This window comes from Sceloporus occidentalis, unplaced genomic scaffold (genome assembly GCF_023333645.1).
Source record: "Sceloporus occidentalis isolate IW3139 unplaced genomic scaffold, rSceOcc1.0.p SCAF_407, whole genome shotgun sequence".
Classification (NCBI taxonomy): Eukaryota; Metazoa; Chordata; class Lepidosauria; order Squamata; family Phrynosomatidae; genus Sceloporus; species Sceloporus occidentalis.
Genome location: NW_028317387.1, coordinates 44,639 through 58,543, shown reverse-complemented (window position 1 = coordinate 58,543; position 13,905 = coordinate 44,639). Strand labels below are relative to the sequence as shown.

General features: G+C 38.6%; 1 protein-coding gene across 1 annotated transcript in view; it reads left to right on the top strand.

Moving 5' to 3' along the window:
- The window catches only part of LOC149272859 (aromatic-L-amino-acid decarboxylase-like), a gene marked incomplete at its 3' end in the record, with an annotated part of 77,305 nt that overhangs the window by 29,265 nt on the left and 34,135 nt on the right, over positions 1-13,905 (top strand). The window contains exons 5-7 of the mRNA XM_089506659.1: positions 1,072-1,215; positions 6,512-6,578; positions 7,713-7,807. Coding sequence (XP_089362785.1) covers positions 1,072-1,215; positions 6,512-6,578; positions 7,713-7,807 — 306 coding nt within the window. The remainder of the gene's footprint in view (positions 1-1,071; positions 1,216-6,511; positions 6,579-7,712; positions 7,808-13,905) is intronic.

The window sequence follows — 13,905 nt, the reverse complement described above, 5'->3', positions numbered from 1 at the left end:
TGTGTACTCTCCTCAGTATTAGAAATAAGATCAGGTTGGGTGTGTTTAAAATGCTTTAGGCTAAAAGGGCTTGAGTGATTGTGTTATTTTCATTTCCTGAAAGGGCAGCTCTTCAGCTGCAGGGCTCCTGCTGTGCAAATTTAGAGAGAGATGGTTTTTGTGTTGAATGCTTGATAAGAAATGGAAAGTGACAGATCTCACTGAATGCAGAAGGTCAGGGGGATTTTAGTCATCACAGTAGTACAGATTAATATCAAGACCTTAAAGCATTGAGCACTACTATCCTTGTTTTTCCTGAGGGAAAGCACTGATAATAACAGAATAAGATGTCTATATTTATCTACATGGCACAGAATTAAAACTGTGTTCTTTCTAGTGGCAAATAATGTAGAAATATCATTTGATTTCTAATCTTTCTAAAAGTATATGGTATTTAAAGATATATATTATTAATACCTTTCTGCTGGATCTGTCGTGACAATGCATTGATATTTGAAGACATTATGCTTTTCTCCTGACAAGACACAGATCTGCCCTGCTATTTAGCTTGTTTGTAAAGTGTTGTATCTGAGAGCAGAAAACAGTATTAGGCATATTCTCAGAATTTTAAAAATTAACACTGTTGCGATGTCTTTCTGGAGGTGCACATATTCTGCACTACCAATTATGTGCAACAGATTATTTAGTATCAAACAAATAAAACAATAAGTGTAGTTAAATAAAAACATGAAACCTTTCCAAATATACCTGGTCATATGTGCTTTGTGGAATCTGATTTTAAAATGTAATTGAGTGACTTTGGATCAAATCCTATAAAATTCATATGGACAGGTAATCAAATTTTATGTAGTGTCAACTGTTATAAAGCAAATATTTTTAAGCCCTAAATTTCATTTAGCGGAAAAAGTCATAACTTGGCAAAAAGATCACAGGTTTTCTTGCAAACCTCCAAATGCAATTAAATGAGCATGTTGATCTGGCGTAGATTCCTCCCATCCTTCAGCATGTACATGGATTGCTGTAGCTAACTAAATATTTAATAATGCCCGTATGAAATATCTTTAATTTTAGGCTCATTCATCTGTAGAGAGAGCTGGACTTATAAGCGGTGTAAGGATGAAGAAGATCCCATCCAATGGGAAGTTTGAAGCTCGCGGGCAGGCTCTAAAAGATTCATTACAGGAAGACAAAGCAAACGGGCTCATTCCGGTGTTTGTAAGTAAATAAGTGGAAATTATGTATTGGCCATGGAATTCACAGAACTGAGTTCTACCCAGTCCAAACAGTATTACTCACTTTTATGGAACAAAAGGGTGTTCCTATACATGACTACACTACTGAATTACCGATGGCCCTGGATAACTCATCCCTTTCAAGTATCCCTATTTGGTACGCAAATCCCCTGCTAGCTATTCCTCCTTTATGTCCCTTTATTCTATGAGGGAAATGACACAAATGTGTGTATAAACAACAGAAGATGTTTCAATCCAGAGCCAGTGATGTAGAAAAGATTAATATCCTTTTTTTTTTTCTTCAAGAATAGGTAAAAAAAAAAAATTCTTAACTTTACATATTTTTATATTTTAGCCCTAACAAATATTGGGAAATATATCAATATCGTTTTTTAGAGGAAATCCCTATTTATCAAGTCCTGTGGTAAATGACAAGGACGGAAACTACAATGGAGACACTGCAAAAGTGCGGGAAATACTTCCATCACCAACTGTTAAATAAAAATTTCCTTAAGGTGGTAATTATTTTTGGCAAAAGATTGCCTACTAATATAGTAACATAGTAACATAGTTCATAAGGTTGAAAAAAGACCAAAGTCCATCAAGTTCAACCTATATACATATTGTGTCCCTACTGTGTTGATCCAGAGGAAGGCAAAAAAACCCCTTATGAAGCAGATGCCAATTGCCCCATACCAGGGGGAAAATTCCTTCCCGACTCCAAATATGGCAATCAGAATAAATCCCTGGATCAACGTTCTGTCCCTATTAATCTAATATCCATAACTTGTAATATTATTGCTTTCAAGAAACACGTCCAGGCTCCTTTTGAACTCTTTTATTGAGTTTGCCACCGCTCTTACTGTAAAGAACCCCCGTCTGTGCTGGTGTAGAAACCTTCTTTCCTCCAACCGTAGAGGATGTCCCCTTGTTATAGATACAGTCCTGGGTATAAATAGGTCCTGGGAGTGATCTCTGTACTGTCCCCTTATATATTTATACATAGTTATTAAATCCCCCCTAAGCCGTCTTTTTTCCAAACTAAATAACCCTAATTCTGATAATCTTTCTGGGTACTGTAGTCCTCCCATTCCCCTTATTACTCTGGTTGCCCGTCTTTGAACCCTCTCCAGCTCCACTATATCTTTCTTGTACACTGGTGCCCAGTACTGTACACAGTATTCCATGTGTGGTCTGACTAGTGACTTGTACAGTGGTAGAATTATTTCCTTGTCGTGGGCATCTATGCCCCTTTTGATGCACCCCATGATTTTATTTGCCTTAGCAGCAGCTGCCTGACACTGGTTGCTACAGGTAAATTTACTGTTAACTAAAACTCCTAAGTCCTTTTCCATGTCAGTCGTCCCCAGTGTTTTCCCATTTAATACATATTCCCAGCCTGGATTTTTCTTCCCCATGTGCATAACCTTACATTTATCTGTGTTGAACCTCATCTGCCACATCCCAGCCCAAGCCTCCAACCTATGCAGATCCATTTGTAATCGTGCACTGTCCTCTATTGTGTTAACCACGTTACAGAGCTTAGTATCGTCTGCAAAGATTGATACTTTACTATACAATCCCTCTACAAGGTCATTAATAAATATATTAAAAAGAATAGGACCCAAAACTGACCCCTGTGGTACCCCACTAGCAACAGTAACCCACTCAGAGTATGTACCATTAATAACCACCCTCTGTTTCCTATCACTGAGCCAGTTACTTACCCACATACACACATTCTCCCCCAGCCCAAGCATTCTCATTTTATGTACCAGCCTTTTATGTGGCACCGTATCAAATGCTTTGGAAAAATCAAGATATACGACATCCAGCGATTCACCCCGATCCAGTCTTGAGCTCACCTCCTCATAAAAGCTGATCAGGTTAGTTTGACAGGACCGATCCCTTGTAAACTCATGCTGATATGGAGTCATACACTTATTTTCATTGAGATACTCCAAAATAGCATCTCTTAGGAAACCCTCAAACAGTTTACACACAACAGAAGTTAAACTAACAGGCCTATAATTCCCCGGGTCACTTTTTGTCCCCTTTTTGAATATTGGCACAACATTTGCTATGCGCCAGTCCTGGGGAACAGACCCTGTCACTATAGAGTCCTTGAATATTAGAAATAGGGGTCTGTCTATTACATTACTTAACTCCCTTAGAACGCGGGGGTGAATGCCATCTGGACCTGGTGATTTGTCTATTTTGATTTTTTTTTAGGCGGCACTGCACTTCTTCCTGGGTTAGACAGGCGACATGTACTGGGGCAGTTATCTCATCCTGCTGTATATTACCTGGCATTTCATTTTCCTCTGTGAATACAGCAGAGAAGAATATATTTAAGAGATTAGCTTTTTTCTGATCCCCGTCTATAACTTCTCCCTCATTACTTTTTAAGGGGCCAACGCTTTCATTTTTAACCTTTTTACTATTTATATAGTTAAAGAACATTTTGGGGTTTGTCTTACTCTCTTTGGCAATGAGTCTTTCTGTCTCCACTTTTGCTGCTTTTATCTGATTTTTACATATTTTATTTTTTTCCCCGATAGCTTTTTAGTGCTTCCTCACTGCCTTCCTGTTTTAGTAGCTTAAATGCCTTTTTTTGCCATTTATTACCCCCTTTACATTTTTATTTATCCACATTGGTTTTCTCTTGTTCCTGACTCTTTTATTCCCATACGGTATGTACCTTTCACATTGAGAATTTAAGATATCCTTAAAAATCTCCCATTGAGTGTCTGTACTCTTGTTTTTGAGGACATTTTCCCAATTTACAGTGTTAAGGGCTTCTCTTAGTTGATCAAACTTTGCCTTCCTAAAGTTCATGGTTCTTGTGGCACCTCTAAGAGTTCCCATATTGAAGGACAAGTTATAATGTATCATATTGTGATCACTATTTCCTAGATGCCCCCTGACCTGCACATTAGTTACTCTGTCAGGTCTGATGGTCAATATTAAGTCCAGTAGGGCGCCCCCTCTGGTCGGGTCCTGTACCATTTGGGACAGATAATTATCCTTACTTATAGTCAGAAACCGGTTTCCTTTATGAGATTCACAGGTCTCTGTTTCCCAGTTTATGTCGGGATAGTTAAAGTCCCCCATAATAACCACCTCATTGTGATTTGCTGCCTTGTTTATTTGCTTTAATAATTGATCTTCTGCTGCTTCCATTATATTTGGTGGCTTATAGCAAACCCCGATCAGTATTTTATTATTTTTCTTTCCATATATTTCTACCCATAATGACTCCACATTATCATTTCCCTCACATATATTCTCCCGCAGTGTGGCCTTTAGGCTGGACTTTACATAAAGGCAAACTCCTCCCCCTTTTCGTTTTTTTCGATCCTTCCTGAATAGACTATAACCCTGTATGTTAACCGCCCAGTCATAGCTATCATCCAACCATGTCTCTGTTATACCCACTATGTCATAGTTTTCTTCAGACATTATTAACTCCAGTTCGTCAGTTTTATTGGTCAGACTTCTGGCATTAGTAAGCATACAATTTAGAGGTGTATGGTTTTTTTCCCTATGAAGCCTATCCCTATTGACTATTCTAACCCCTCCCTCTGCTCCACCCCCAGGTACATTTATAAGCCCCAGCTTTCTATCTACACCATCTTCCCCTTCTATATTGTAGTTTCCCTCCCCCCCTTTACCTAGTTTAAACACTCCTCCACCCTTCTGGCCATCTTCTCCCCGAGCACAGCTGCACCCTCCCCATTGAGGTGCAGCCCGTCCCTACCGTAGAGCCTGTATCCGACAGAGAAGTCGGCCCAGTTCTCCATGAACCCAAACCCCTCCTTCCTACACCAGCTTCTGAGCCACTTGTTTAGCTCCCTAATCTCCCGCTGCCTCTCTGGTGTGGCACGTGGTACAGGTAATATTTCAGAAAATACTACCTTGGAGGTCCTTGCCTTAAGCTTGCTACCTAAGTCCCTGAAATCATTTTTAAGGACACTCCGCCTACCTCTCACTTTGTCATTGGTGCCAATGTGCACCATGACTGCTGGGTCTTCTCCAGCCCCCCCCAGTAATCTGTCAACCCGATCCGCGATGTGCCGAATGCGAGCGCCAGGCAGACAACACACTGTTCGGCGATCCCGATCTTTGTGACAGATCGCCCTGTCTGTCCCCCTAATAATTGAGTCCCCCACAACCAGCACCTGTCTGGCCTGCCCTGCGCTCCTCCTTCCCTCCTTACTGGAGCAGACACCCCTCTGGTGGTCAGAGGCAGTGACTTGCTGCAGTACTGCTAACTCTGAACTAACATCCCCCTCATCTGCCAACCGGGCAAACTTGTTGGGGTGTGCTAGATCAGGACTAGCCTCCCTGGCGCTTTTCCCCCTACCCCGCCTTCTAACTGTAACCCAGCTAGCTGCCTGACTGTCCTGTACCTCCATCCCGCTATCCTCCCCCACCTCTACCCCCGAGAGAGCTTGCTCAGTGAGCAGCAGACTCCTCTCCAAGTTGTCAATAGATCTCAGTGTTGCCAGTTGCTCCTCTAGACTCAGGATTTGTGCTTCCAAATGAGCAACCTGCACACATCACGCACAGCAATATGCACCCTCGAAGCACTGATCAAGGATTGCATACATTGAGCAAGATGTACACCTGACAGCATTGTCAAACATGGAGGACATCTTGGCAATGGGGATAGCTCAAATAACTGGCAAAAACAGACAGTAAGGTGCAATATATATATATATATATATATATATATATATATATATATATATATAAATATATGGAATCACAAGGATTTATACTTTACCCTCCTTCTTGCTTTTTAACTCCTTCTTTGCTTGTAACTCCTCACTTAGAGATGTCACTTAGGAGATTCGCCCCAGCTCAGGATTCGCTTGTGTGTCCAAGCTAAATGCAACTGCAAAAGCCAAGCAGAACTCACAGAGACTTAATTACTTAATTAGCAACACACCTGAAATAGCCCTTACCCCTTTTTTTTTGCTTTTTTCAACAAAACTTTACACTGAACACAACACAAACAAACAAACACAGTGCTCCCCCTTGCAATAGTAATGAATATACTCTCCTTCTTTGCTTGTAACTCCTCACTTAGAGATGTCACTTAGGAGATTCACCCCAGCTCAGGATTCGCTTGTGTGTCCAAGCTAAATGCAACTTTAGTTACCTTACAATGTGTTATGTGTAGAGACATTTGTTTTCATATAAAATAAAAAAAAAATATTTGGTATAAATGTCTAATTATTCTGTTATCACACAGATTTCTAATTATTTTTTAGTTTTGTGCCACACTTGGAACAACAGCCTCCTGCTCGTTTGATAACTTAATGGAACTGGGTCCTATATGTAAGTGTTACCCACATAAATTTAGTAATGGCAATGTTTTTATGTATTTGCATATTTGTTTATATATTCGAAAAAATTCACAAAATTCGCAATATATTGTGAAAAAAATATTTCCCATGGATTATATGTTTCTGTAATTTTTCATCAGTAATGACAATTACAAAAATATGGTTTATTTATAGGTGGTAATAGTATGCGAATAACCTATTTTTCTCTTAACCTCTACATGGAAAGTCTTTTCTGTCTAATTATCTCTGTCAGAATGAAATTATCATACCTTGTGGACTACTGTAAAACCTTGGGCATTATGTATACAGTATATAGATATTGTAAAGATTAGAGCAAACAAGAAAACCACCTTGTCCTAATTTGTACATTTATAATAACTATTAACTGTGTAAAAATTAAATGTATTATAACATCATTAATTTCTAAATAAATTAAACATGATTTTACAAAAAATACATTATAAAACAATGCAGGCTAAAACAGTGGTCGTGTGGCTCTATAAAATAGGTTGGTTTGAACTACTACACCTCTGTTATGATACAAGCAGCAATCAGGGGATAATAATGGCAAAACACAGAGGGGATAATATATATGCAATCCTGGTTCTGATTCACAAGTGGCATATAACAACATTTTGCTTTTTTAGGTTGGACTCTGGAGATAAGTAAAAGTATCAGTAACCAATATCTTGTAATATATTCAATCATTTGTATTTTAGTGAAAATCCTGAATAAAAATAAAATTTCGAAGAAACAGTTTTATTGTTTAAGGTTTTCAGGTATCTACATAATTACCATCTGAATGTGTTCTAGCTGTGTACGTTTAGCCCATTCTTATAATGCTGCTTGTCACAAACAAAATAATGGCTTAGTCTTAATCACCCTGCTGGACACATTCACTAGTGAACGACTATGGAGAAATGAACCTCATAAGAATCAGCTTAGTTTGGTGTTTTCAGTAAATATTCCACGCAATTGGCTTCAATGGCAACCTCTAGGTATTTTTTCTTGGAACAAATTAAGATAAAGATTTTTTTCTATTGGGGCATCCCCTTTAAATATTTTTTGCATGCATCTTTAACTAGCTAAAATTTACAACGGAAAATGTTTTTCTTTTTTCTTTTAGGTAATGCAGAAAACATATGGATGCATGTTGATGCTGCATATGCAGGGAGTGCGTTTATTTGTCCAGAATTCAGATATCTGATGAAAGGGGTGGAGGTAAGTGCATTTACAGTAGGGTTAGTGTAGCTAAGGGTTGTATGCTTAGTAGGTTAGCTTGCTCGTTCCCTTTGTTGTTTATTCTGTTTTCAAAACTTTCCAGTGTTACCCTTCTCAGCCAGACTTTGGATGAAACAGGGTGATGACATCCCTCACTGACTTCAGACACCCCTTCCATGTAGACAAACATATCAGTTAAGGCAACCACTCTGAAAATGAAGAGCCAGCATTCCAAAATAATAGCGTAAAATTAAAGTGGTTCTTTATTGAAATCCAAAATGATTAAAAATATATAGACAATATAGATCTTCAGGAGACTAAAAGAGATGAATGCAGAAGATAAAAGTGAACGCTTGAGGTGTTTCGCACCTTCATGCTTATTCAACAGGTACTTCCACACTAAACAAATTACAAGATTAACTCTCTAGTGAACATAAGATAATGAATATATATAAATAATTACATGAACTTTAATCAATAAACATTAGCTTAATCAATAAATATGTAATTAATATTTACCAAAATCAAGATCAACTGGTTATTTAAATAATGAAACCAAATTCATTAAATTCAATAAATAATTTAAAAAATATCAATAATGAAATCATATACAGTAATCAAAGCAGAATTTTTTTTTTATATCAACGAATTCTAAAGAATTTAGTCAATCCAAAGTCAAACCAAGTATACTAGGAATTTAATCTCTGTGGTTTTTTTAGTGGCTAGGGTGAAAATCTAAAAGACTTGACAATTTAATATTTTGATAATATTACCTCCTTAATGTGAACTAATAAAAACCTTTTTTATTCTCTGAGAGGAAAAATAATGTAAGTAACCTCCACTACATTGTAAAAAATGTTTTCCAACTGGGAATGTTATATGTTTATGTGCAATATTGAGAAAATGTTCTGTGATACACAGGGACATACCTCGAAACCACAGGGCCCTGGAGCGAAAATTGCCCCAGGACGCCCCAACTTCACCAAACATGTCCCATATTGCCACCTTTGCCCACAACAGCTTGTGAGCTCCATCTTTGCCCCAAACAGCTTTGGAGTGCATTTGCCCCAAGCAGCTTATCAGTACCATCCTAACCCCCAAACAGCCTGTTTGTGCCATATTTTCCCCAGGTTATCAGTGCCCCTAAACAGATTATCTGTGCCATCCTTGCCCCAAGCAGCTGGTCTGTGCCATCATTGCCCTTAAGCAGCTTGTCTGTGCCTTCTTTGCCCCCCCCCTTCCAGCATACATGCTGGCATACATAGTAAACACACTTACTCAAATTGCCCACACTTACTCATACTCACTAACACAAACATACTCATTCATTCCATCTTACACACTTTCCATCTAACTCCACTTACACATCCATGCTCACACACATACATCTACACATCTATGCTAACACGCACAATAGCACAATAACACATCCATGCTCACAAACACTCATACATAGACCGCACCAATCCAGGTCGGACATGGCCCTTCCTAAACTATTTTGAATTGGCACGGGGAGACAGACGCATATCGAGGTCACGTCAAGTGATGCCAAGTTATAAAGTTGGGGGGTCTGGGCAGTTTTCGCACCAATGCCCTGTGGCTTCTAGTTACCCCACTGCTGATGTTGCTTCCACTGGCACTTTGGAACTCTGTAGTGAGTGATGCTACAGATGACAGATGACACTTAGCTGCCCTGCTTTGTGTGTGTGGTCTACTGCTTCATGGCTGAGCTGCTGTTAGATCTAGATGCTTCCGCTGTACAGTTATAGCACTTACAGTGGACCGGGGCAGATCGTGCAGGGCAGAAATTTTACTAACTGACTTGTGGCAAAGGTGGCATACTATGACGGTGCCACAGTAAAGCATAGAAACATAGAATTTGATGGCAGATAAGAACATTTGTCCCATCTAGTCTGCCAATTTTCCCTGATCTAAGACTCTGGTCTTAATCAGTTATTTATCTTTCTTTAGATTCCGGATAGCTTCATGCCTTTCCCATGCATTAATTTACTCTATTAGCCTATACCAGTTCTAATGGGAGCCTGTTCCACTTATCTACCATACCCTTAGTAAATTTAAACTTCTTTCCATTACAAATAAACCTCTGACCCTCTAGCCGTAGGCTATGATTTCTTGTTCTAACATTTCTCTTCCTTTGAAAAAACTTCCCTTCTGCTCTTTGTTAAATCCCTTTAAGTATTTAAGTGTTTGTATCATATCTCATCTCTATCTTCTTTTCTTCAAGCTGTACATATTGAGTTCCCTTAGTATTTCCTGATATTTTGATCATGCAAACAATTTTGGTAGCTCTCTTCTCAACTTACTCCGAGGACAGCATCAATTGCCTTACTGAAATCCAGATTGGCTATATCAATTGCACCTCCCTGGTTTATTCTTTTAGTTATGCAGTCAAAGAAATAAAATTCATTTGTTTTCCTGCATCTTCTGCCAGTAAACCCATACTGTCCACATCCAGATATTTAACAATTCTATTACATTTATTTATATAGCACCAGTAGTTTCCGTAGCACTGTTACAACAAAATATAATAAAAATATATTTATAAAAACAAAAATATGCATAAATATTTAAAATCACACACAATAACAAACTTGAACAAAATGAGAACATGGTCCTGCTCTTGTTAGCTTACAATATAACAACATTTTCCTTTAGCATGGTTTCCATTTATTTCCTAACTACTGACATAAATGTAAATTCAGTACAACCTATTCTACTGCCAATGTTTGTTTATGGAGATGGCATGCCTATGTGCTTGAATGTAAACACTTGTTAGCAATGGGTGTGGCCGGAACACCTAAACTCAATAATTAAGAGGGGCGTCACCATACTTCATATGGTGTTCCTAATGATAGGCCCCTAACATGTTTTTCTTCTTAAATCAACATTATCATGTACTAAAAGATACAATTAATAATAACATATATCACAGAGTACTTAATCTATATGCAGTGCAAATAATTAAAATAATGAAAGATCTGAACATGAAATATAGATTGGCTATAATGATACTTTGTTTTATTTGCAGCGAAAAATAATGCAAACTCTTTTGGCATATCTGCAAACACAGAAGTGTTTTACTTAGAAATGCTGCTTGTTTACTTTTCTTGCTACTACTTATTGCCAAGAGGCATTCAGATATACAGTCATGTACTCCCAATGTACTGTATTCGATTATAAGATTATAAGCAAATGCTCTGAAAAATACCCCTCGTCTTATAATCGAGGTTGTCTTCTAATCAGAGCTTAAATAGAGGCAGGGGACCTGGATCCTCCTGTCTGGTAACCTCAGCTGCTGGCACTTCCACGGGGCAATCACAGAGTGGGCAGCAGCGGAGGTTGTCTACGTGAATTGCGCATACCTTCCCCGGCTGCCAGAGAGGAGAATTCCCTGCAGCGCTGCGGGGAATTCTTTTCTCTGGCAGACGGTGAATGTCTGCTCGATGGACGCAGACAACCCCCGCTACTGCTGCCACTTCCGCCGGGGCTTCTATGACAGAGCACTGGCGTCACATGACCTTCCGGTGCTCAGTCATAGAAGCGCCGGCGGAACCAATGCTGGCCTCCACCCGCTGCCCCTACCAGAAACCAGGGAGTCAGAAGCACTGGTAAGTAAGTGTTATATGGGGGGGCATAAGGCTTTTCTGGAGGCAATGTGCCCCATGATATGCCTTTTAACCCCCTTTATGCCACTCTGCCTCCAGAAATGCCTTTTAACCCCCTATATGCCACTCTGCCACCAGAAATGCCTTTTAACCCCCTATATGCCACTCTGACTCCAGAAATGCCTTATTCCCCCTATATGCCACTATGTCCCATGATATGCCCCTGGCATATAGGAGTATAAGGCATTTCTGGAGGCAGGGTGGCATATAGGGGGTTAAAAGGCATATCATGGGGCAGAGTGGCATATAGGGGGGTGTAAGGCATATCAGGGAGGCAGAGTGGCATATAGGGGGTATGAGGCATTTCTGGGGGCAGAGTGGCATATAGGGGGCAGATGTGCATAACTGGGGGGGCAGGTTGGCAAATAAAAGGAAATAAAAACAAAAAATATTTTTCTCACTCATAGCTTTTATTAAATATGTAAAAAATAGTTTACATGAATTAATATTTACTAGTAAAACTTTTTTCCTATAGTGTCGTTTTTTTTTTTTTTTTTCTTCCTAAATTAATATTCAGATATTGGGGGGGGGGTCCTCTTATAATCAAGCAAATGCGGTATTTTCTTTTAAAATGGTGGCTCAGCATTAAATCTAGTAGCTCCCATTGTGTTGGCTATACCCCAGCCTAGTCAGGTTAATCTGGCAGATTCACATGGATACAGCAGCCAAAATATATTAATAACATCACGGTTAGTTGTCTGTAGTTTAATTTCCTCAGGTGGTATTTATTTGTCAGATAAGTATCTTGTGTGTGTATCTTGTGTCACTAAAAGGAAATTTCATAATGATGAGGCCAGGAGCAGCTGGCCACTGATAACCTGGTAGGCGGAAATTTATAATAATAAAAAAAAATCTAATTTAACAAAGGAGGAAGGAGTCTGGTCAAGCCAGAGCATATTTCCTGTTCATTCTCCCTTTTAATTATTTGCATTATTGACAAAAGAAAATGAACCAGCTGTGATGTTGGACTCAGGGCACCTATAACTAAACAAATAATTCAATATAACCACAGTTACTTATAACCTTTTTGATTAGAAAATATGATGTATCGTGTTGAAATATGAACATTTTTAAGAACATGTACCATATGGGAAAATATAACCTTTCCGCGACCAATCTGAAAATATTAATTGCAGACCAATGATGTACCTTCAGCCGAATTCACCACAGAGTGACCAGTCTATAGCCAATGCTCTGCATATGCAACAGTTTAAAACCTAACAGATACAATGTTTCTACACATTGTATATGTCTATATACTCTGCCTCTCTCTTCCTCACTCATAGTTGTGAGTTGGAGAGAGACAGAGTATGTTATCACAGAGTATGTTTTTCACTTCTGATCAGCAATACTTGACCCTAAGTGGTTAATTGGATATTTTTTCCAATATAGATTTATATTAGTTTGGGTGAGTGGTTAGTAAGTGGGAAATGTATTAGTTAGTGGAGAATTTACTAGGTAGGGACTAGGTTTTAAGTTGGGGATAGGTAGGGCTAAATATGTATACACACATATATATACCAAAGTAAACAAGTACAATATTGCAAAGTAATTTAAATGAAAGACAGATGAAAGACTTGGCAATTTAAAAACGTAGATATGATCCTTCGTTATAATCCTCAGGTCACAAAATGGCAGATGTAGAAAAAAACGGAGGAGCAGGAAGTTAAGCAAAGTCACAATTTATTACATAAAAAGCATCCATTGCTTACATGTAGTAAAAAAAAGACTTGCTCCATAAGGTGGGACGAGATGTCTAAAAAGTGTCAACATGACCCTGGTTGAATACTTTGGATTGTCTATTTTTTGTGACCGAATACTTTCATGGCGATAATTTGAATAGGAGGCTACTAAACTGGCCCGAATGGGATATGGGCCCAGCAAACCAATTTCTGAAAATTTTAAATTTTAAAACTGAAATGGGCATATTCCAGTTTTGGCCCCATGGCTTCCCTAAAACACACCTGACCTATGCATCACTGTACATGGGAATGTTGATGAACACAAATTTGAGGTTTTTTTCTGCAGTTGAGGTTTTTTCTGTCAATATTGCAACACATGTAAAAAAAAAACCCAAAAATAAACACAAATAAAAATATCACAAACTTTGGCAGCAATTGGTTAAGAAATGGCTGCCAGAAAAGTGTCAAAATGGTGAAACACTTTGGGATGTATACTAGCAAAATATGGTTACTTGCTTAAGGGAATAATCTGCAGTATTATGCTGTCCACAGTTATTGGTTTTATGTTAATTTTATGCACAAGGGAAGAAACATGGCAGCAACAGATTATTTCTATGTCAGTCAATCACGTTACAGTATTAGATACTTCTACGTGCTACTTTCAATTTGGTTGAGTTGGAAAATTAGTGAGTGGTTTGCATGGGATTGAGCAGCTCAGACCCATAATTTA